The sequence below is a fragment of the Drosophila elegans genome, unplaced genomic scaffold (genome assembly GCF_018152505.1).
Source record: "Drosophila elegans isolate 14027-0461.03 unplaced genomic scaffold, ASM1815250v1 contig_476, whole genome shotgun sequence".
Classification (NCBI taxonomy): Eukaryota; Metazoa; Arthropoda; class Insecta; order Diptera; family Drosophilidae; genus Drosophila; species Drosophila elegans.
In genome coordinates this window covers 5,149,170-5,171,780 of record NW_024545863.1, presented here as the reverse complement: position 1 = coordinate 5,171,780, position 22,611 = coordinate 5,149,170, and the positions used below count along the sequence as shown (strand labels likewise).

The 22,611-nt window shown below is 42.2% G+C and overlaps 9 protein-coding genes across 9 annotated transcripts in view; 3 read left to right on the top strand and 6 right to left on the bottom strand.

Moving 5' to 3' along the window:
- The window catches only part of LOC108140374 (serine-rich adhesin for platelets), a 51,164-nt gene extending 50,108 nt beyond the window's left edge, over window positions 1-1,056 (top strand). The window contains exon 5 of the mRNA XM_041709201.1: window positions 85-1,056. Within this exon, the coding sequence (XP_041565135.1) occupies window positions 85-372 (288 nt within the window). The 3' untranslated portion in view covers window positions 373-1,056. The remainder of the gene's footprint in view (window positions 1-84) is intronic.
- Window positions 919-2,066, bottom strand: LOC108140776 (tRNA-specific adenosine deaminase 2). The gene has a single exon (XM_017263763.2). It carries the CDS (start codon window positions 1,969-1,971, stop codon window positions 1,489-1,491), a length of 483 nt encoding a protein of 160 aa, XP_017119252.1. The 5' UTR covers window positions 1,972-2,066; the 3' UTR covers window positions 919-1,488.
- Window positions 2,067-2,636: 570 nt separating this feature from the next.
- Window positions 2,637-4,838, bottom strand: LOC108140774 (single-strand selective monofunctional uracil-DNA glycosylase). Its single transcript, XM_017263762.1, has 3 exons — window positions 4,644-4,838; window positions 3,225-3,365; window positions 2,637-3,167 (listed from the first exon to the last, which is right to left on the bottom strand). The coding sequence occupies exons 1-3, from the start codon at window positions 4,836-4,838 to the stop codon at window positions 2,637-2,639; spliced, it is 867 nt and encodes a 288-aa protein (XP_017119251.1).
- A 272-nt stretch (window positions 4,839-5,110) lies between these two features.
- Window positions 5,111-5,872, bottom strand: LOC108140777 (baculoviral IAP repeat-containing protein 5). Its single transcript, XM_017263764.1, has 3 exons — window positions 5,629-5,872; window positions 5,395-5,574; window positions 5,111-5,333 (listed from the first exon to the last, which is right to left on the bottom strand). Exons 1-3 carry the CDS (start codon window positions 5,776-5,778, stop codon window positions 5,202-5,204), a joined length of 462 nt encoding a protein of 153 aa, XP_017119253.1. The 5' UTR covers window positions 5,779-5,872; the 3' UTR covers window positions 5,111-5,201.
- A 519-nt stretch (window positions 5,873-6,391) lies between these two features.
- LOC108140715 (protein fem-1 homolog C) lies at window positions 6,392-12,333 on the top strand. The gene is made up of 6 exons (XM_017263677.2): window positions 6,392-7,137; window positions 8,317-8,639; window positions 9,407-10,037; window positions 10,100-10,643; window positions 10,703-10,831; window positions 11,131-12,333. The coding sequence occupies exons 1-6, from the start codon at window positions 6,890-6,892 to the stop codon at window positions 11,353-11,355; spliced, it is 2,100 nt and encodes a 699-aa protein (XP_017119166.1). The 5' UTR covers window positions 6,392-6,889; the 3' UTR covers window positions 11,356-12,333.
- A 2,739-nt stretch (window positions 12,334-15,072) lies between these two features.
- Window positions 15,073-16,318, top strand: LOC108140431 (mediator of RNA polymerase II transcription subunit 15). The gene is given in 3 exon segments (XM_017263157.2): window positions 15,073-15,183; window positions 15,266-15,526; window positions 15,528-16,318. Coding segments are annotated over 3 exon segments (945 nt in total). The 5' UTR covers window positions 15,073-15,168; the 3' UTR covers window positions 16,197-16,318.
- Window positions 16,319-16,803: 485 nt separating this feature from the next.
- LOC108140382 (carnitine O-acetyltransferase) lies at window positions 16,804-18,906 on the bottom strand. Its single transcript, XM_017263086.2, has one exon. It carries the CDS (start codon window positions 18,778-18,780, stop codon window positions 16,852-16,854), a length of 1,929 nt encoding a protein of 642 aa, XP_017118575.1. The 5' UTR covers window positions 18,781-18,906; the 3' UTR covers window positions 16,804-16,851.
- Window positions 18,907-18,994: 88 nt separating this feature from the next.
- LOC108140395 (chymotrypsin-2) lies at window positions 18,995-20,030 on the bottom strand. The gene is made up of 2 exons (XM_017263103.2): window positions 19,305-20,030; window positions 18,995-19,242 (listed from the first exon to the last, which is right to left on the bottom strand). The coding sequence occupies exons 1-2, from the start codon at window positions 20,011-20,013 to the stop codon at window positions 19,130-19,132; spliced, it is 822 nt and encodes a 273-aa protein (XP_017118592.1). The 5' UTR covers window positions 20,014-20,030; the 3' UTR covers window positions 18,995-19,129.
- Window positions 20,031-20,864: 834 nt separating this feature from the next.
- Window positions 20,865-21,970, bottom strand: LOC108140396 (chymotrypsin-1). The gene has a single exon (XM_017263104.2). It carries the CDS (start codon window positions 21,864-21,866, stop codon window positions 21,048-21,050), a length of 819 nt encoding a protein of 272 aa, XP_017118593.1. The 5' UTR covers window positions 21,867-21,970; the 3' UTR covers window positions 20,865-21,047.
- Between the last annotated feature and the right edge of the window lie 641 nt (window positions 21,971-22,611).

The following is a 22,611-nucleotide window of genomic DNA, read 5'->3' as shown; positions in this document are numbered from 1 at the left end:
AGAACATATTGTTCAAGACTCTTGCTACTTTCTAGAACATGAATTCACATTAACAACACAATTTTACTCTACCCCGTGTAATAGGTACAAATCAGCACGACGGCACCACTCTGCCCGGATGAGGGTCACTTCGCGCTCAACGACGACCAGTGCGGCCAGCTGTTCGTGAAATGTGGCTTCTCGGAGCTGACGGGACGCATCGAGGGCCAGATCCACCGCTGTCCCCAGGGTTTCGCCTACTGGAATGTTAGCCGGCGATGCGAACCCGCCCGGAAGCTGCTCAACTGCACACCAACCACCTACAATGTGGGCGGAAATGTGCCGCTGGAGTGGCTAAACATTGGCCATAGACGCCGCAGCATGCGCATTTAATTAGATTTAGTCTAGATTCGCTTAGTCGCCCGCCATTGTTTGTTTGCTGTGCCTGCACTTGATAGCCAGATTAACCAAGCCTAATCGGATCGAGGAAATTAGCTGGCACCGCAAACGATCGAACAGAAGAGTTAGCTTAGGACGTAGGGAAATTACAGTAGGTTAAGAACGGGTTTAACCCTCCGAGATCAAAAGTCTTGAAAGGGAAATACGAAAAATATTAAATTTAGATGAACTTTAAGGACAACAACTTGTGAGTTTTTGAACAGATTTAGATATACTTCTATACATTTTGGTACAACTTTATCTCTATATCAAGAGTATTTAAATTCTCTCAAGAAACTAAAGCTAAATCAGCTTCAAAGAAGTCACATATGATTTAAATGCTAAATTTCCCCAAGTTTTGATTGTTGGAGGGTTAAATAGATTCTTGGTGTCGGACTGCAAGACTGCACTTTACGCAAGTGGAAAGGAAACAAAAGGTTTTATGAGTAGTCTTCCTATAGTGGAAACAGGCACAGCCTTCACTACACACACGTAATGTTGTAGCTTTCATGCAGTAATTGTATTTATGTTTAGAGTTTAAACATACGTTCTGAACGCCATATACATATATATATATATATCTTAGACTATGCTTAAAGATTATAATAAATTGAAACATATACAGAAATCGTCGACGAATGCTACAGTGGAACTTATTTGACTTTCGGGAATTAAATGTTTTTTCGGGATGCAATTGTGTTTGGATTTCTTTTGTAATTGCTGTTTTCTCCTCCGAATATCTTCTTTAAGATTACTTTCATAAATATGACTTTGGGTGGATTAGTTGTTCCTTTTTTAGGGAATAATAGTTTTTTTCATTTGTCCCTTTTTAAGGCAGCGGTTTAATAAGTTCTGCCTTTTGACTTTTAAGAAGTAGGTGCTATTCTTGTTTTACTTTGTTGGTAACTGTTTTTCTTTCTTGAGAAATAGTTGGTATATGGTGCTTCTCCTCCTTCTTCCCCATGTTTTTGGTTCATTCTCTTCTTGAGTGAGATCCTATGACCTATCTCGGCCTGTGGATCCGTAATGAGTAGTTCCGGTTCCCGAAAGTAGCTGGTTCCTCTGACTGATCTACTTATTCTTTTTGGCCTGCGGCGGTGCCGCCGGGTTGTCGCCCTTGTAGAACTCCTTGAGCAGGGCCATCGCCTCGTCCGCCCGCACGCCTCCGGTGATGTCGATCCGTTGGCCAACGACGGCGGCCACGTCCACCACAGTCTTGCCTCCGAAGCGGTCGTTCTCGCAGCCGAAGATTATTTCCTTGACACCGAGGGTGTGCAGGGCGGCGGAGCACATGATGCAGGGCTCCACGGTGACCACCACGGTTATCTCGCTGAACAGCTGGCGGGCGGGCAGACGCTTCTCACGGCAGGTAGCCAGGATCGCGTCGATGCAGATGAACTCCGCGTGGCGGGTGGCGTTCCGGTGGACGTTCACCTCGTTCCCGCCACGTGCGACCACCTTGTCCCCATGAACGAACACACAGCCCACGGGCACCTCGCCGGCGTCACGTGCCCGCCGAGCCTCCACTAACGCTTCCTCCATAAAGGCGGCCATTTGGCATGGAAATAGACTCGGGCGAACTAGATGAAAAGCCGCAGCAGGTCAACAAAAACAATAGGCGACCACGGAACAGCTCTCACTCTGGCGGCATTTTGCAACACTGCGCAGCAGCTGGTGGTCACGGTGAACGGTCACCTTGCGAGCAGTCACGGTGACGCAGCGAAATCACACTTCACAGAACCAAAAATTCAGGAATTTACTGCATTTAAAGATAATTAAAAAAAAAAACAAATCACACTTATTTTTCTTTTTTTTAAGATTCCGAATGCACTTAGTTTGGAATTGAAAATAATATCTATCGACAGTACTTTCCTGCTCCTTCATAAAAACGTATTATGCAGAATCTATGTTACTCATAAAACCTCTTTTCAAATTAGTACTATTTACTTTGTAAAATAAATCGAAATTGGTTTAATTATGATTTTTGAATCCTTTATTACGCCAAATTATTATAATGTTATTTGCACGAATTGACAATTACATTTTTTAATTCATCTTAAATATGTTTAAATTAATAAAATCAAATTTTAGTTGAATATTTATTAAAATTCTTATTTACGAATTACAAAATTTGTACTTTGTATTGAGTATTGCCAATTTTTAAACGTTAAAATACTTTCTCTTTGTTCATAAATGCATTCCGAATGCATAATTGTCCTTTAAGCTTCATTCCGCATAAAGTGGATAAGGTTGTTATCCTCTAAAAAAGTCTGAGCCTTTTCCGGCCAATTGTTATTGTTTGCAGATCGAGGACTTGGATGTGGCAAACGAAGCACAGAGACGGACTCAGATTTGCAGTAAGCTGAATGTTTTAGTGCGGTCATAACGTATTCTCCAACAGCCACAACCACTTGGGGCTTTAGTAGAACCAATTGCTTCTCTAAGGCTTCAAAACAATAATCTCGCAGCTGCTTTTTGTATGGACCTTTCAGTTCACTGGGTGTTAAGTTCTTGCCCGCATCATCGAAAAATGAAAGAGGACAGAAATTGTGAACAAAGCATTGCTGGGAGAAGATCTCCATGTTTCCTGCTAATCGCAAAAACAGTTCCCAAAGACGAACCCCACTGGGTTCCTCGATCCTGCAATCCAAACCATTTACAGGACGTTTGGGATGCTCGACAGGGGGTTTATCCACGGATCCTGATAGTTGCATTAGAACCTTAACAGTCCGCACATTTCCAAAGGGTATCTATTAGAAAACATACTAACAAACTATTTGCTAGGATATAAAGCAATACAGACTTACGCCGGTTTGAGCCATTCCATTGGGTCCCGGATTCATCCCAATAAACACCAGCTTTTTGGGACCATCCATATAACGACGCAAATAATCACAATGCAGCTGTGACGCATACACTATCGGGTTATACAGGGTGGGCCCAAATAACTGTCGCACTTAATTTTTGAAATAAAAAACAAACCATGAGATATTTTAAGTAACAAATATTATTTATTTAATATATATTAATATAGCTTACATTACTAAGACTTAAGTTCTAATCTTTCCCCTTTGTATTTTCGGGCGAGCTTCAAACGTTTCTTAAAACTATTGCAAGCGGCACGCACCACATCATCAGGAATTTCATTCCAAATTTTTGTCAAGTGTCGCTTAAACTTTTCCAAATTCATCTTTTTTAAATCCTTTAGTCTATCCAGCATGTAACCCCATATGCAGAAGTCTAAAGGATTTAGATCTGGTGACGATGGAGGCCACTCATCAACAGCCATGAAACATGGAATGTTATCTTTGCACCAGTGCTGAACAGTTTTGGCCTTATGAGCCGGAGCAGAGTCTTGCTGGAAGCAAAATGGCTTATTCCCGAACAGCTTTGATGCATGGGGATAAAAATGGCCCACAAGCACTTCATCCAAATAATATTTGGCATTGATTTTCACGCCTTTATCGATAAAAAGAAGGGGTAACTTACCTTTTTCAGATATGGCCCCCAAACCATGACAGACGTTGTGTTTTGGAATCTCTCAACAGCAATTTTTTCTGTTGAAATATCCTCCATACTTGCTGCATACACCCGATCATTCTGCGGGTTCAGGCTTTTTTGCAATATGAACAACTTTTCATCAGAAAACACAGTATTGCAACCTGCGTGCCGCCGAAGTAACTGCCCACTTCTTTCCTGTCGCATTTTTTTTGACGTTCTGTCAGACCATGAATTCTTTTTTTTTGTAAGGTTTCAGTCCCAAGTCATCTTTTATGATGTTTCTAATTGTTTTGCGGCTCACATTCAGCTCATTGGCTAGTTTTCGAGCTGACCTCGCACAATTTCGCCTAATTCTTTCACGCACATTCTTTATTATTTTAGGGGTTCTAACACTTCTTTTCCGACCAGTTTTTTTGGCTATATCAACACTTCCAGTTGCCTTCAATCGAGCCACAGTGCGCTGAACAAATCGCCTATTCACATTGAGATTTTTTAGCAACTTCACAATTTCACTTGTTTTTTTCCTTGCAAATGCAAGTTTTGCACTAGCTCCCGTTTTGCTTCCATCGTCGCCAAAATTCTAACTTGCACTGATCTTATCAGCAATAAACCCCGTTAGTTACGAAATAAGATAAAGAAAGAAGAAATGAAAAAACAAAAAGAATAGAAGCACTTGTTTAAGAGTGCCGAAGCTTTGAAAAAGTGCGACAGTTATTTGGGCCCACGCTGTAGATGCACGTAATGTTTGGAGGAGGGATCAAATTGTCTAGCTCCTCGTTTAAATTTTCTTCGATTTTATAGAATTTCAACCACAGGGGCTGGACAAAGAAATCGGATGTACTTCCTTCATGAGGATATGACTTCTTGGGCTCGTCCTCCTTCAGGTTATCTTTTTGCTGGTTCAATTTGCGTTTTAACATAACGCTCAATTCGACGGATAACCGCAATTTAAAACGAGTGTCAAATGGTAGGGGGATTCTTAAAACTGCTTACAATTTACTTTTGGTGGTTTCAATCAGCTGTTTCGAAAAGGGTTAGTATGACCGTGAAACCAAGCGAAACTTTTGATTTTGGGTTCGCTGTAATTTTCATGGCAAATTTAACAAGTCCCTGATTTTTAGATTGTTATTTATGAATTCTTTCGCAAGCCTCTAAGCATCTACTTTTGACTGTAATTTGTGATGACATATTGTACGGCATAAACATTCCTTTTTATTATAAAATCTTTATACATGACATGTTAAATATATGTTATATTATTTTAAAATTAAAAAACTAGCGCTCTATTTTGCATTATGCGTAAACTCATTTAGACGCTCTTCGTTTTCCCGGATGAAGCTCATTTTAAAGGCTTTGCATGTTTTCTCTATGCTGCATTTGACAACGGTTCCGAGTATTTCGAGGAATTGTGAGACCTATAGAGGGGGTATCACGGGTTACAGATGTTATATGAGTTCAGGGACCATGCAAACTCACAGTTAAATCCTTTTCGGCACACGATAGCTTTACGAACTCGCATTGGGGGGCATGTTTGAGGTGCTCCTTCCACGGATCATCCTCGGATTCCCAACCATCGAGGGTTTTTCCGCACACAAAGCAAGTGGCGGTGTCATTTTCCCGTTTGGTCCCTGTCCAATAGAATCCCGCCTCAGCCATCTGTCGAGAGATGCTTATAATAGATTATATTAAATATTAAAGCCTCTCTTTTACCTTGGAAATGCTGCATGAAGACGTCTCGGGAAAGGGCCAATCTTTGAAGCTCTCCACTCGATGCTGTTCCAGAAGGTTAAGCTTTCGGAACACTTCCAGCTTTTCGCCACCCAAGCCCGCTGCTATTTCGTTTACCGCCGAAGATTCCATCTGCTTTTATTACTCAATTTCGGGGCACAAACAATAATAATTGAAAATTTTCGCAAGCAGCGCGTCGTTGTTTCTGTGGTCTTTGAAAACAGGGTTGCCACCAATGAGTAAAATATCGATATGTGGCAACTATCGATCATGATCGAGGGACGCCGAAAACAGCATAAAAAAGTCACAACATGCGGTGGTTGGTATAATTTAAAGTGTTTTTTAATGCATACTGAAAAAATATTTCAAAATTAGCTGAAATTTTGTATAATATTTTTTAATGAATAGCTGTTTTTTGCTTACAGATAACAGATTTTAGATTTCATTTCTACAATAATTATTAAATTATAGGAATATGTAATATACAGCTATAACCCTTGCAATTTGATTTATCGAATTAATTTGCTTGAAATTTTAAAGAGTTTAATCCATTCCTAAAAATAAATTGCTTTGATATGAGTACAATAAATTTGTTTCTTAAAATCTTAAAATAATCGATAGCCAAAGTTATTTTAATTTCGTTCCAATTCTCGTTAGAGATGGGAAAACTTCGATGAGACCCTGCCAAATTAAGATATACCGATGCCTTGAAAACGTCGATGTCATCGATGTTTCCTCATCTCTAAGGAGCAGCTGTTTCAGTTATTGTCACCCCTGTACACACTGTTTTGACGTTGAAGTTGTGCTCACTTTTTATTTATAAACAGAAAACACGGAAAAACATGGTGTAAACCGTGAGGCGAACACCTACACCAACACACACACCCCGCCCTCGTTGTTGTTGTTCAGTTTTTCCAATTGCAAGTTGCGAAAATCGCCCAAGGAGCCTATAGATAATGCACCCAAGTTGCACGCTGCACAGACACAGAAATTGATTCGGAAAAAAGGAAAAGCAACCAACCAAGCAGAGATACAGAGAGAAAAAAAGAAAGTACTCGGACGGCCTTGGTCGAAATCGGGAGCAGCGCTAGATAACCCAATTAAGTAGCCCAGGCTGGTGGGTTTAGTAGGTCACTGCCGCACCGTTTTCGCAAGGGGCAGTGGCCCAAGGACATTCGGCAGGAGGAGGCCCACACCCACAGCACCCAGGTTACGGCCCACCCAATGAGACGGTGCGCTGGCAATGCGCTCACTTGAAGGCAGCCGTCGTCAGGTCGAGCAGCTGGAGCTGGAAGCCAAGGATCAGGGTCAAAATCCCCGACAGGAGCAGGCGCTGCAGCAGGCTGACCCACGGCCATCGATGGCCAACGAACGGAAGCAGAGCAGTCCCAAAGTGGAGCTAACCAAGCTTAGTCACGAGCTGATCGAGGAGTGCAAACGCAGCCAGGAGGACTCGCTGCTTTCGCGCCACCTGCGCCACGAACTTGAAAAGTATGTACTTCAAATAGAGCCTACGATTATCCAATTCTGTAGAGAATAAGCCATCTGAGTAGGGCCTTTCGAAATGTTAGTCTCTACTATGAATTAACCTAATTTCCTATTTTGTTTGTATGTCTTATAAACTTAAAAACAAAATGATTTGCTTATTCATTATCTTAAACAAGGCAACTTAAGGATATAGTAATCCGATTTCCATGCTTTTCTACTTACTTTTGTACTTATGCAGTGTTATTTTAAAAGCTTTTTGATTGCCTTTGAAACGTACATATCGCCTGATTATACTAAGAAATAATGTAATTACTGTATAAGAAACCCCCCCACCAATTGAAAGTTCCAAGGCATAAGCATCCCAAACAGAAAGACAAAAATACATTAACCATTAGGAATTATCAATTATGCTTTGCATATATTTCTTTTTTTTATTTGATTTCCACAAAAAATGTTGCTTACTCAATATTAACAAGAAACTATTAAGCAGTCAGAACATTAAAAGTTTTTGTGCAGTGTTGTTTTAATAGCTTATAAAGAGCCATATAAACGGACAAACAAATGGAGTATGTCTTAATCGTATCGCCTGACTATTCCGATTAATAATGTATACAATTTGCAGGGACGCCACCTGCTGCACGCAAATTACATACGTCATCAATTGAACTTAAATGAAATAGCTGGGTTTACCTTGACTTTTATATTCGAACTTAATAATTCTAGTTTCACTAATCACAGTTATATTAATTTTTTAATGGGCACATTCAGCAATAAAATTACAATTATATTGATAGCTTGTAAGGACGATATAACGCTCATTAATTTCAATTATTTAATTATAACCTCTATTTAAAATTCCTCAGAAACAAAGTAAAATTTAATTTACAAATTTACAGTATTCTAAAAAATGATTAAATTTGAAACTGGAATATTTGAACATAATTTAGTCAACCATAACTTTCTAGTCAGTCGTAGGTGTGATTTCTCAGCCAAAGGCACTCAATGATTGGACGTCGTTGAACGCTAAATCTTATCAAGAAGTGTATTCGTCAAATCATTGCCCCTGCACGTGCTGATCATTAGCTATTTCCGATTCTCTACCCTTAACCTTACACAAAAAAACAATTCTTGATTTAAAAACCGGAACTGTACTAATAACAATATATTAATTTATGTTTTTAGGTTGCAACGCGATGCCCGTCGCGAGTTAGTGCGAAAACAGCGAAATGGCTGCGCACCCCTCTTCATCGCCAGCAAACGGGGCGCCGTGGTTATCGCCGAGTATCTGATCACCATCTGCGAGGCGGACATTGAGCAACGCGGTCACTTCGAGGTGCCGGAGGATAATAGCTTCCACTATGTGTCGCCCCTTTGGGCGGCCGTTGTCTCCGGGAAACTGGCCATGGTCAAGTACCTGGTGCGGATCGGATGCGACATCAATGCCACCTCCGATTCGGGATCAACTCCCGTGAGGAGTGCCTGCTACATGACCCACGTTGATATCGGTGAGAGCTCATGATATACAATTGACTTTGAACTATTGCTTTCTGTACATTTCGTTGAGAGCTATTTATTATTTATTGGCATTGAGGATTCCTTGAGTGCTAGACCTGTTATTTTTGTTTTTAAGTCACACAAGTGGGGTGCTTAATTTATTTTCACTTTTCATTTCCACAATATTAACCCAAGCGCCATTTGTTAATTTAGTTGCAACTATGATTTGACGCACACACCCACCTTAATTATACTAGCACTAATGATTTCTGTAAACCATAAAAGAATTTTACTGAGCGGGTGTACAGATCTCACAACTAAAACTTATGCCCTCTTAAAACAACCACATTTCATTTCCAATACTTAAAAATACCAATAAATGTTTCCAGTAAAAAAAAGCAAAGCTCAGATATTAAAAACATTCAACACAGTTTTTTTAATTTCCAAATCTGACTTTTAGATAAGTTAAACGTAAATGCAAATTATATTACTTTTTGGCAAATGTGAATTGGCCCAATAGAAGCGATTTGTTTATGATTTTTAACCAATTAGGTCAGTGAAAGCTGCTGGGTTATGCTGGAACGGAGCTTAGATTTCAAGAGTTTTGGTAAATCTTGTCAAAGTAGCTTGAAGCTATCTTCTAAATTTTTTCAAATATTTTCTTCAAATGGTTTGTTAGTTAAAATTGTGCAGAGTAAAAAAAACCTATATTTTGAAAAGTATTCATACAACTTGTAATTATATAATTCATATTAAAACTTCTCACTTTACCTTACAGTCAAGTTCCTGGTGGAGAATGGAGCGGACATCAAGCGCCCGAACATCAACGGCGGAACTTGTCTCATCAACTCGGTGCAATCGGTGCAATTGTGCTTGTATCTGGTGCGGAAGGGGGCGGACATTAATGCCAGAGACATTCAGGATAAAACGGCGCTCCATTATGCAATCCAGGAGCACCGGCTGGACACCACAAAGATGTTGATCGAGCAAGGAGCCGACCCGTATGCCAAGAGCCGGTACGGAGACGATGCCCTTCGCACTGCCTGCTTAAAAGGAGCCCATCAGATATTCGACTTCCTGAAGAAGGAGCTCAACTATTTGCCTGCAAGGCTGGCCGAGGCACACGAGCTGATGGGATCGACGTTCCTGGACGAGCACAACGAGTCGCGGGTGTGCATCTTGCACTGGCGCATGGCGCATCACATTCGGGCGGCGTATTCGCCTTATATTGAGAAGAAGCCGCAGGTACCACTACGCACTGCCTACGAGAATGCAGTGGAGTTTAGTACGCTGGAGGAGCTGGACAATATTGCCACCGATATGGATGCGATGCGAACGCAGAGCCTTCTTATTTGCGAGCGCGTCCTGGGACTGACCCATAAGGATATGCTTTTTCGGTTAACTTTCAGGTAAGTAGTTGAACTGCATTGTGCTTGAATCTGTATTAAAGTAATATATACAATATTTTAAGGGGCGCCTCATATGCGGATTCGCTCCAGCTGCAACGTTGTATTGACCTGTGGCGCTTCCTGCTCGAGGTACGCGTGTCCAATTGGTCCATCCTGCACTTTGAGACTTGCTTCGCGGCCCAGGCGCTGGTGCGTCTGATGCTGGACTTGCATGTGCAAAACTCGAGTCACATACGAAGCGATGCGAGAGCCAGATTTGTGCATCAGGATAAGGTGCTGCCCAGGTTCGAGGATGTGCTCGGGGTCTTTCGAACTCTGGCGGATAGCGCCATTGTGGTGAAGCACCTGCTGCTCCTGAGGCCTGTATTCAGGAGACAGCAGGAGAACTACGATCGTGTGATGAGGTGTCTGGCTCACCTCGTCTACTTGCTGATCAATACCGTCCACACAGAGGCGCAGAGCAAGGTCATCTGCCAGGCGGTCCACGAGACAGTGGTGGTGGGCAACCTGCGCAGCGCAAGCACCGCCGACACAATGCTCCATCTCTGCGCCTCGCGGTTGAACGTCATCAAGAGCGGCTACATTACCGACGACAACTTTGCCGATGTGCGTAGCATTTGTTTCCATTAGATCTGTTTTCTAAACGTCCTCTTTAACACCCTCAGAAGACTGTGTTCCCCAACGCGGATGTCATCAAGCTGCTCATCCAATGCGGCGTCGATGTGAACATCAAGAACGAAGCCAAATCCACGCCCCTGCATGTGGCCTGCCAGCCGTACAACTATGACAATGAGGTAACTGAGCCGATAGTCATGGTGCTTGAATCCAAAAACCAATGCAGCAATACAAATGTATACCCTTGGGGACATTTTTAAGCCTTCAGAAACACTCGTTCCCAAAAGTATTATTTTTCCACTATAAATTCCCTTAAAAACCACAACGAAAAGTAAGCAAATTCTGCCATAAGCCTTAACTGTAATGAGTTAAAACCTTATGTCTTTGATCTACACGTTGGTTATTTGGAACAAAACTGTCTTTTCTGGTATTTAAAAAAATATAGTACAAGCAATTAAAGGTAAATCTCTCCCCCCAGATTGTTCACCTGTTGCTCAAGTGCGGAGCGGACATCGATCAGCCGAATCGCGCCGATAAGCGGCCCTACGACTTAATAGCCTCAAATCCCACCAGCACCATTCCGCTGCTCAATTTTGTGTCTCTGCAGTGTTTGGCGGCGACGGTGATCAGCAAACATCGGATACCCTACCACAATCAGCTGCACAGGCAGCTGGAGAAGTTCGTCCGGAGTCACGAGCCGTGAGGAGGTCGGAGCCGGGAAGCGTGTTTTTAATGTCTATGTCTTATGTCTAAATTATAGGCGTTTCAGCCTAAGTTCATTTCCCGCTTTCGGAAATTTCCAAAAATTCACCAATGTCGGTAGCTTTGTCTCGCTATATATATAAAATACATATTTACAGATATCTATATCTATTGTTATCGGCTTAACGTAGTCTAAAACCACAATCGAGATCAGAAGTGTTTCTTCAGCAGAATCAGAACAACATTGTAACAGAACAAGCAAAAAGTGTAAACGATGAACGTGATATTAAAAACTATATATATATTGAGAGTGTATCGGAAACATTAATATTTTAGAGAACTTACAAAGCGGATGGCGGATTTTAGTACTTAACAAATTCTGCTCTGCTGTTTGATTATTAGATCCTAAAGAGAGAAACTCACTGTAACGCCAATAAAGTTTACACATTATCTACATAAATACAATTACGCCTGAAACATATACTAAATATATACTATATATATATAATATATACATACAACTAGAATAACTAATTGAACACTTGTTGAACCACTTAAATCGAACTCGATAACTTCTTATGATTACCACTCTTTTTAGACCTATGTACTTTGTGCATTGTCTTCGCCCGCACCAAGTATTTTAACAACAATTTCTGTGAGACCGATGATAATTTAAATGTGAATTACAATATTTGAGACGGTCAAAGTCCCTAAAAATGTTCGACAGAATTTGTCACCAAGTTCTTATTGTTACCACGCATTTTAGACCTATGTACTTCGTGTATGTGTGCGGGCCAAACTATTGTCTTGGCCCGCACTAAGTATTTTAACAACCATTTCTGTGAGACCGATGGATTGAGTTCGTTTAGCACACGTGTTGCATAAGACAGATCGAATAATTATCTACTGAACTCTGAGTAAAACGCAAATCTAATCAATAAATTGAATAGTTTTCAGTTTACGTTTACTGTCAATAAAATGCTTGAGGAGAGTGTTTTATTGGGTGCTTGCCTTAGTCTTATATCTTAGCTTTACAAAGACCATTTTGATCATTTGAAATGGTTCTGATAAAATCCACAACACCTAAAGAAATTTTCTAGCTTATATTGTTCTCCTGTTTTATTTATTTTAAATGTCCTTCGCCCTTACTTTTTGATTTTATTTTTTTAAGTATTTTGGTTACATTCTAAATGTGAGACACGTTTGTGTAATTAAATGTTAAGTTAAGGAGGGCTTTTGAAAAATTATCTCTGGTAAATGAAAATGCAAAATTATAAAATCAATTTTTAACATATTGGCTCCTCTGAAGCAACTTGTAATGCGTTTAAGTGATTTCTTCAAAAAGACAACCACTTAAGTGGTTTCGGATATAATTTGTCAATATTTATAGCATAGCCCATGTAAAACTGTCAGCTTAAGCGCAGAAATGACAAAAGCTTATTCGTTCCACATGCTTATTATAAAAGTCTTGGTTTTGTCTTTGGTTTGGTGGGCATCCCAAAATAGTTGTGAACTCGGGTTGTCCCATAATTAATTTTGACTTATTTTTAGGCCAATAATTAAAAACGCATTTATTATGCTCGGCTGGTAGGCCTCGCAGCGTCACTTATCGCCCAGTCAATTGGATGTGATGGATTTGGGATGCGGATTCGCAGACGGACAAAGGTTGGGGTTCGGATTCGGTTGCTAATGCTATGTATAGAAATGGACAAAGGCCGCCAGTGTCAAAACCTCTTCTCCCATGGTGTGAATTAATAAATTAAAATAAAATAGTTTTGTTACGCAAATCATAATTTGTGTCCCGTCAACATTCACTTTTGTGCTTTGGCTAATCTGTGCAACGAGTGTTTTGCATTCAATGGATTTTAGCAACTTATTCGCTTTGCATAAAATATGCAAAGTGCGGCAATAGTAGGCACGCATTAATCACAGGTCAGATTCCATTTCCATTTGAATTTGTTATTTTTTTTTTTTTTTTGCTACTTTCGTCCTAATGCATTTGGGTCTATTAATTAATGACAAGGTAATTTTGGTTTCCCATTACAAACGACAATTTATCGCATATTTCTCTGACAGATCGTTGCATCTTTAATGCCCCACATAAACAAAATTTCGGATTCATTTCGCTGGTTTTTCATGGCTCACGAAATTGGCGTGAGAAAGTGGGAAACCTGTTTTTTGGTTTCGAACAGATAACAGCCGTTAGAAATGTGGGCTAACTTATCACACGTTGGCCAGTTCGCCCTTGGCAGGTTTTGTATGATTTGTGGGCAGAATTCCCTCCAGCTAATGAGATGCACTTTGTTGAATGCACACGATGTCGCGATACATATGCCTCAGGTGGGTGAGTGGATAAGTATAAAATTTGGAAAGGAAACAGGGAATCTTACTATCTCTATTTCGATATTGCAGTATACATTCACCGCATATTATAAGGCCTGCCAATTAGCCCTATAAGGCCTATATCTAAACTCATTCCGTATGCATCGGTTTCGTGTTTGTTATGACAACTAATTTCCTCTGGAAGTTGGGCACAGCCAATTGACAAGGTATACTTTCGATTTTATCGGGTGATTTACCTTCACTTCTTCGGCTCGAAAACCGATACCAATTCCAAGACCAAAAATACGAGCATTTTGTCTCAATTTGGCACATTTAGAGCTGACAATATATCGCCCAGTATCTACGCCCCATCGAATGGACACATAGACCTAGACCTTGGGCCAGAGCCCAAGACAGATGCGAAATACACTAGTCCCCGTATATACAATTTTAAATTTCCATTTGATAGCTCAAGCGTAGGACAATAAAACAAATTGAAGACAATGGGACCTAAGACAAAAGTGCATTTTAAGTTGGGCTTGTAACCTCGTCGCCTATATTCGTCATCGATATTTACATATTGGTCTGTGCCGCTCAACTGATCTGCAAAAACTGCCAAGAAAAACAACACTTTTGTATTAATTAAAACGAGGCTTTGATTGTTTACTTGGCAGCCAAAGCAACGTTGCTTGAACATCTTAATAATATTAATATTTGCAATGCCTGAAGAAAAAATCGGAATGTTTTTGTTTTGATAGTTTGTTTGTAATTTGGATTCAACAGGTTTTGGTGAGATATTTTGTATTAAATATAGTGCAACTAAGCCCATTTTCTGCTATTAATTTCATAGAAATAAAGTTATTTGTTCCATGATAAAATTCCGAAAAGTATTTAAAACATATCCCTTTTGCTAACATAGATTACTATTAAAATCCAAAATGAAATATATTAATATCAGTCTGTGCATTGAACATATGATTCCTTACATATTATTGTCATGTTCTTCAAACGATTGTTTAACACTATCATATGCACTATTTTAAAATACACTTCCCCTGTCTAAAATGTAAATCAAATATATATGTAGTTTCTATGTGTCAAAGTGATTACAGATCTACTAACTTGTTAACAACGATGGCAGGTTTATTCCCGTATGTGTATCACCCATTGTTGGGATTTCCTCTCGCTCGACTTTTGTGGAACCCCTTGTAAAGTTAACACAAAAGTCCACTTGCCACCCAACCAGATGATGGGTCCAAACCAACCTCTTCGCCAAGCATAACAAATGTTTTATGACCCACCGACTGTTGCAACTGTTTTGGCTGCTGTTTCACGATTTGTTTCCGATTATAAACAAGTTGTGATCGCGGATCGGTATAAAAGGCCCGGTGCCCGGTTGACCCATCATCACAGCACCAAGACACTCGGACAGCGAGGTAGCATCCGGTTGAAGACAGCTAACCAGCAGAGAGACACCCATCCAAGCGACAGCATGAAGATATTTGTGGTGCGTTCGACTGGGTTTTGGATACGGATTGCCCCCGAAATGGATAACCGAGGATTATAATGATTACTTTTTCTTCTCGCAGACGGTACTCGTGGGGGCCATGTGCCTGGGCCTCGGCCAGGCTGACATCAGTTTGACCCAGCCGGGTTACAACTACCGCATCCAGCAGCAGCAGCAGCATCAGCAGCAGCAGCAGCCGCCGGTAGTGGCCCACCTGCTGAACCAGCAGCTTCAGCAGCAGCAGCAGCTCCAGCCGCAGCAGTCCTCACACCCGGTGCTGCCGCCCCTGCCACTGCCCTATCTGCCACCTGGTGGCCAGTTCCAGTCCCAGTCCCATCCTGCCCCCCCGTCCAACCACCGGATCGTTCCCCATGCCCACCAACTTCCCCGTCAACTTCCAGACCGCTCCCATCCAGCAGCAGCGGAGGGCTCGTCCGCGAGTGAGGATACCCAAGCGGCCCATCGTCACCAAGAACTTCTTCATCCACTCGGCGCCGGAGGAGTCCGAGGACGAGGTGCAGGACGAGCTGAACCAGCTGGCCCAGCAGCCGCGCAATCACTACAACGTGCTGTTCGTCAAGACCCCGGCCCAGACGAACCGGGCGGCCGCTCTCAATCTGGCCAAGACGCTCAAGCAGGAGAAGACCGTGGTCTATGTGCTGGCCAAGAAGACGACCGCCTCCGATCTGCAGGATGCCATTGCCGAGACGCCGCAGCACATCAACAAGCCGGAGGTGTTCTTCATCAAGTACCGCACTCCCGAGGAGGCCCTGAATGCCCAGCGGCAGATCCAATCGCAGTACGACACCCTGGGGGGCAGTTCGACCATCACGGACGAGGGTGTGGCCCCCATCACGTCGGTGGTTGGCTCCCTGGACCCCCCCGAGGAGGAGGAGGAGGTGGAGCAGCCGCTGCAGCAGCCATCCGAGGGGCACTTCGTGGAGAACGGTGCTGGAAATGGCAACGGAGGACCCATCATCGGCAATCACTATCTGCCCGCGAACCAGTTCTAAGTATTCTTCATTGCTCGCCACATCAGATCTAGTTAGCTGTCATCAATGTCCATAGTTTTAACTTTTAAGTGAATTCCAATTGTTACCTAACTCCGTATTAAAATAAATTCATTAAAAAAAGAGGTTTAATGTTTTTTGGAAAAGGGTTGTTTGGTGTACTGAAGGTGTTCAACTGAGGAAGGGCATTCCACTCCGACTCTGACTACATAAGATCTACAGATTGCATGATTGGAAACAAAATATAAAAACGGTTATAGAATTCATATAGTTTTATTTAATTTAATTTAATTTTGTTTATCTTAAAGATCAGGTAGATAATGTAACTTTCCTCTGTAGTTACCATTTGGTTTTACCTTAATAAGTTAATATTAAATCATTATATTGTACTATGTTAAATACAATGCATATTAAATTTGATTATTTAATATTAACATATTTTAATTAATGTGGAAATATTACATTTTAAACAGTGCCATCTGTTTTGAATTGACTAAGTTTGAATTGACTACAACATATTTGGATTTACTTCGTGAATTTTACCACTCTACTTAAATTAAGATAAATTTTATGATTAAATTAATGTGTGATGAAATGAATATCAGTGACGTTCCAATAATAATCTCTGCCAAAATTTATTAATTTAAATAAAAAATATTCAGACTTTGCATTTTGGCTCAGGTGGTTTCTCTGGCGGCTCTGAGCACTCAAGAACAAGCTTCATTTCCATAAAGGACTTTTCGAGCATCTTGGCAAACTTCCAGGGATCTGTGACCTGACAATGGCGCCAAGCAGATATGGCCAAAATGATGTCACATTCACGTGGATTGTAGCAACAGGCATATCCATCGTCCGTGGCCGGTCCATAGCCCATGAAAGCATCATTTTTGGAGGCTACCTGTGAGGTTGACAGGCGAAAGTGACTGGACTTGACATAGCCTGGTGATTCGAAGAACTCTGGGATGGGCAGGCAGTTCTCCAGAGCCATCAACTTCAGTCCGAGCAGGTGACGATCGACTCCTCGACCTTGAAGAGCCAGCTTCGCGTACATCTGATGGCAAATTACAGCCTCCCGCAATTTTTCGACCCTCTCCTCTGCTGAGACTGTCAAATCCTGCATGGCGATGCAAAAATCCAGGGATTCATTGGAACATGACCTTATAGTCTCAGTTCGTCCGCCATCGAAAATGCGTAAGTGAGCCGACTCGTATTGCGCAGCTGGCACTGAGTGCATTTTAAAGAAGGCCAGCTGCAAGGCCATCTGAATGTAGCTATCCGGTCCCAGTTTTTGTTTCTTAATGAAATCCCTGCCATAGCCGTCGAACCGCAGGACCTTCATTTGCACATTCCTGACAAGTTTATCGATGTTTCCCTGGGCAATAATCAGCCACTGCTCCACACATTTACTGAGTGGACAGAACTGTATTTTCTTGGCTGGCGTAACATCCTCCGATCCGCACTCCCCATAGCAAGGATCCTCCTGCATCTTCTTCACCACATAGTCCATCATCATGGCGATGGGTTGGCCCTCGGCTGGGGAGTGCTCATAGGTAAACCCAACGTTTCCATTCGGATTGACCACCAACTGAATCGTTTTGTCCATCCAGCGGTTGGCACTGTTGCATCTGCTGCCCTTTCCATGGATCAGTGAGAGAATTAGCTCCTCGTCTTCCTGACCTTCTTTTGGAGTGGTGCACTTGTCCAGTGAGACAGTGAACAGGGCACCCTGAATAGTCTCGAGGGCTCCCCGATTACGAGGACTATCCGCCAGGTGTTCGTAGGCCTCGGCCCAGTTGTCTCTCGAGTCGGTGGTCAAAATACCATAGGGAACCCCCAATTTGGTCTCCTTCCTCATGATCTCCTCCAACTGACCGGCTAGACATGGAGCCACAATGAGTTTTCCCTCCTTATCATATATTTGCAATTGGTAAAAATGATTCTTGTAGATAACGACCACATAATCGGAGCATGGATTGTAGACCATTTCGTCTGTCATCCGTTTTGGTATCCGACTTGTGCCGAATACCTTGCCAAACTGACTGTTGTCCAGCTCGTTCTTGCCCATTTTAACAATTGGAATTTTGTTGGCATGCACCAGGTCATTGAACTCACCCAAACCGAAGATTACTCTAGCCGTGTAGCCGATAAAATCGTGTGCACTTTTAAAGTTTTGTCTGGGGAATGTCATGCCTGGACTCACAAAGGCGGTGACTGGTGATCGAAATTGAAGGTAGGCGACTTTAAGCCATCGCGGGGCCAACCAGTTCTTCTCCTTACTACCAACTTCTTCCAAGAGCTTTTGCAATTCAGGTCCTTGCTTTTTCATAAAATTAGCAGTGATTTTCTTTTGCTCCTTGAGCTCCTGTTCTGTTAAAAGTGGTTCAACAGTGGTCATAAAGCGTTTCATCGTTTCTTCCAGCGGCAAAACATGATATGGCAGTAGATTTGGCTGCTTCGAGTTCGCATTTTCGCTGGTTGAGCTGTAGCTAGCTGTTAGCAGTTTTTTGGACAGCGCATTTCGACTCCGCAGCCTAAACGAGCTCTTTGTCAAGTTCAATAGAATTTGTCCAGTGCCAGGGCACTTCATCTCGCCGTCCTTAAAAGAGGCAGCACCAAACAAGCGGCTCCAATTTATAAAAGTGAAAATTACGAAATTTCCTAATAAATGAACATTGTTACAGTAAATTTCCAGTGTGTTTTGTTCAACAATTTTATGAATTGTGAATCTAAAAAGCAGAGACATATGTTGTTTCCTGCAATATGAGTAATTGAACAAAGATTTTATTTTATTTATTAGAAAATTCATAAATTACGGATAAGAAACGTAGAAAGTTTTATATATCATAATCGACTTTTTTATATAATATATAGACGTTTTTTAATTAGCTTAAAACGTTGTTGTATAGGGAAATTACTTTATAAGCACATGTTAAGTATTAATTTCCGACAGTGATCAGCTGCTCCTGATTATCATCGATGCTGTCCGTTTTAGAGAGACTCAGGTGAGTGCGTATGAAGTCATGATAGTAGGCAATGGAAGCATGTGCATCTGGAACGGGTCATTAATTACTTTTAATATTAAGTTAAACCCATTTTAACTCTCGCTCTCACCTGGATAACCTTTGGCACAAGGCAGTCCCCAATTTACCAGAGCCACCAGCTTGCCATTGTGCACCAGTGGACCACCGGAATCGCCGTGGCAGGCTCCGCGTCCCTTGTCGTTGAAGGTGCAAACGTGGCCAATGTCCACCCGAGTGCTATTGTCGTGGGCCGCTCGACACTGCTCGAAGGGGACATATTTCACCTCCAGACTTTGGAGGCGGGTGGGCACATCTCCGCCCAGGGAAAGGGTTCCCCAGCCGGTTAGAAGGAGTCGGGATTCGGGCACCAATGCCTCATGGTCCAGTTCCACCGGTTGGGTGGCATTGTCGAACACAATCGACTCGTTCAGATGCAGCAAGGCTATGTCATTGCGATATTTGCGAGGCGCATAGTTGCTATGCTCGACTATCCGATCGGGATAATAGTACTTGGAGCTATTCTGCCGCAGATCCTGGGTGCCTGTGAGGACTCGAAAATCTCCCGCCTGTCTGCCTCTGGTACAGTGAGCCGCCGTTATAATCCACCGCTCATCGATGATTGCACCACCGCAGGAATGGGCACCACTTGCCAGTCCTTGCAGGGAAATCTGGTAGGGTGCCACGCCCTCGGCAGCCTCCTCACCGCCCACAATGCGACTATGGGTATACTGCGGTGGATACAGAACCTGACTGGTGGCAAAAGAGCTGCACAGGATAAGCGTTAGTAGGATCAACAACATAATGTCAGCTTAAGCAACTTTTTAAGCAACTGAACTTTTCTGCCTTTTGGGAAAGTTTCTTATAGGTAAATGAGGTCTTACCATTAGCAATCCAGTCACGGCTCGCAGTCGATATCATATCTGGTTGGAAACGTCCAGCTGAGTTTTGTATGGAACCCTTCAAACTATGTAGGCACTTGTGAAGCCACAAGGTTAGCCGCTGATAACTGAAACTTTTGTAGCCATCAAATAAACATTTACGTAATGTGAAAATTAACTTAGTTGATTATGAGTGGTTTTAACATAAATAGACCCCTTGTGGGTTCTGCTAGTAAAAGATATGCTACCAAAACATTATGTATAATTTTTTTAGTTTTATTTTCTATTTTCCGTCACTATGTATTAAGAACGACTTTAAGCATTTAAACTTTTATTTAAGTTCAGAAACTTACCGAATAAATTTTAGAGATGATATTGTATTTTTGTTAATCTTTTGAAAAAAAAAGTTCATATATTTAATCCAAAAGATTTAATTTATTTTCTCCAGTGCTGTTATAATATTGTACTTAGTAATATAAAAACTACTTCAGTAATATATGGTTATTGCAATAACCAATCATAGTTGTGGTTCTTATCTTCATATTTAGTAATTCCCAAAGTAATATAGTTATCAATACTTTTGATTCCCACTTCTTCCGAACTGGCGCTTGTTTATTTGTTGACTCATTTTTGCGAACTAAATGTTATGATTGATCGTAGGAGTGACTGATGGGTGGAATTATCTTAAGTGGGGAATTTATTTAAAAGAGTCTCGAAGACTACAATTACTTCTACCACCTCCTGAAGTATAGAAAACAAGACATATGAAAAAGTTTAGTTAAAAGTCAAGCGCAATTGCTTATTTATTTGTTCATAAATAATTTTGGGGCTACGATATCTGAGTGATAAAATTTACGGGCTAATTTGATCATTTGGCCAGTGCCATAAATTGACAGCACACGTGCTATTTTTGTTCGTTTTGTGGCTTTTGCCCCCCTCGGGTGACTTTGAGACCTTTAGCAGGCGGTGCCCGAAGCGGTCATCATCTGCTCGATCCAGTCGCGGTAGTAGGCCACTGAACCGAAGACATCCGGATAGCCGATGGCGCACGCCTCGCCCCAGTTGACCACGCCGACGAGAGTCTGGTTAGCATCCACCAGAGGACCACCGGAGTCGCCGTGGCAGGATCCCTCGCCCTCCTGGGTGTACGTGCAGATGTGTCCTTCGCTCAGCCAGTTGGCATTGCGCACTCGCGTCGCGCAGTTGTCGTGCTCGATGTAGTTCAGCTCGATCTTCTGCAGCTGGGTGGCATACCTGCCCCAGGTCTTGGTGCTGCCCCAGCCAGTCAGGGTCAGCTTGTCACCCTTCTTGGGCAGACTGCCCTTGGTGGCCAGTCGGATGGGTTGGGTCAGTGAATCATAGACTATCGGCTTGGCCGTGTGGATCAGGGCAATGTCGTTGTGATAGGCCGGCTTGTCGTGACCGCAGTGGATCTTGGCACCATCCACCAGATACTCCGCTCCGGGCTTCGTGTAGTCCGAGGTGCCGGTGACCACCTTCAGGTACTGGGTGGGCCACTCCATGCAGTGGGCGGCGGTGAGGATCCATTCGGGCGCAATGATACTGCCACCGCAGACATGCTCGCCAAAAGTGTTCATGATGGACACCTGGTAGGGGGCAAATCCAGTGGGGGAATCGATGCCTCCTACCACCCGGGTCTCGGGCTTCACATGGCCCAAGTGATGGTTCAACTGAGGACGACGGTGGATTTTTATATTCTTCGCCGAGCACTGCGACAGGATCACCAAAACACTAATCAGTACCAGCCACTTCATGTTGGTAAGGGTTTCCTTTTTTTTTTCAAATTAAATGCAATAGTATTTTTTTTTAAGTGTTACGTTGTCTTCAACTTCCGTAAACGGTTTGCCCACTTTTCGGCACTCGTATCGCTTTTATAGTCCCGTGGTCTGTGCGAAATGTGCTTATCATGCCGAGAGTTTCTTTTTAAATAAGTTTTGCGATAAAGGGGCTCAGTTCGGGAGTAGCTTCGGCAATGACATTACCATAGCCAATATAAAGCTCCTGATAGGGGGAATTCGACAGTCAGTTGGACTGTGAGTGATAGACAACTAGCACACGACCATAGTAAGATTACTCATACGCAGCGGTGGCGGACTTCGGACGTAGCTCGTACTAGGGAGATCTTCAGACGAGTTTCCTTGATAGGGCCGTAATCGAATGGAAGTTTACTCAAATTTCAGCTGCAATAATTGCGAAATGATTGAAGGCCCCTCAGAGATACAGAAGTTGGCATACCCTTAGGGTAAACAAGTTCTGTGGAAACATTTAACTTTATAGATAAGGCAACCGCAAACAGAATTAATCGGCGTATTAAAATATAATTCAGATAAAAACACTTTAGAACCACAACTATTTGTATTTGAAAGTATATCAAACTGTGTTAAAATAAACAGCCCATTTAATTTGGTATTGTTGTATAAGTGGGTAAATACTCAACGCTTTCTTTAGAGTATTATATTATTTCTGAAAAACCAAGTACTTTTATGGCTTCAATGAAAT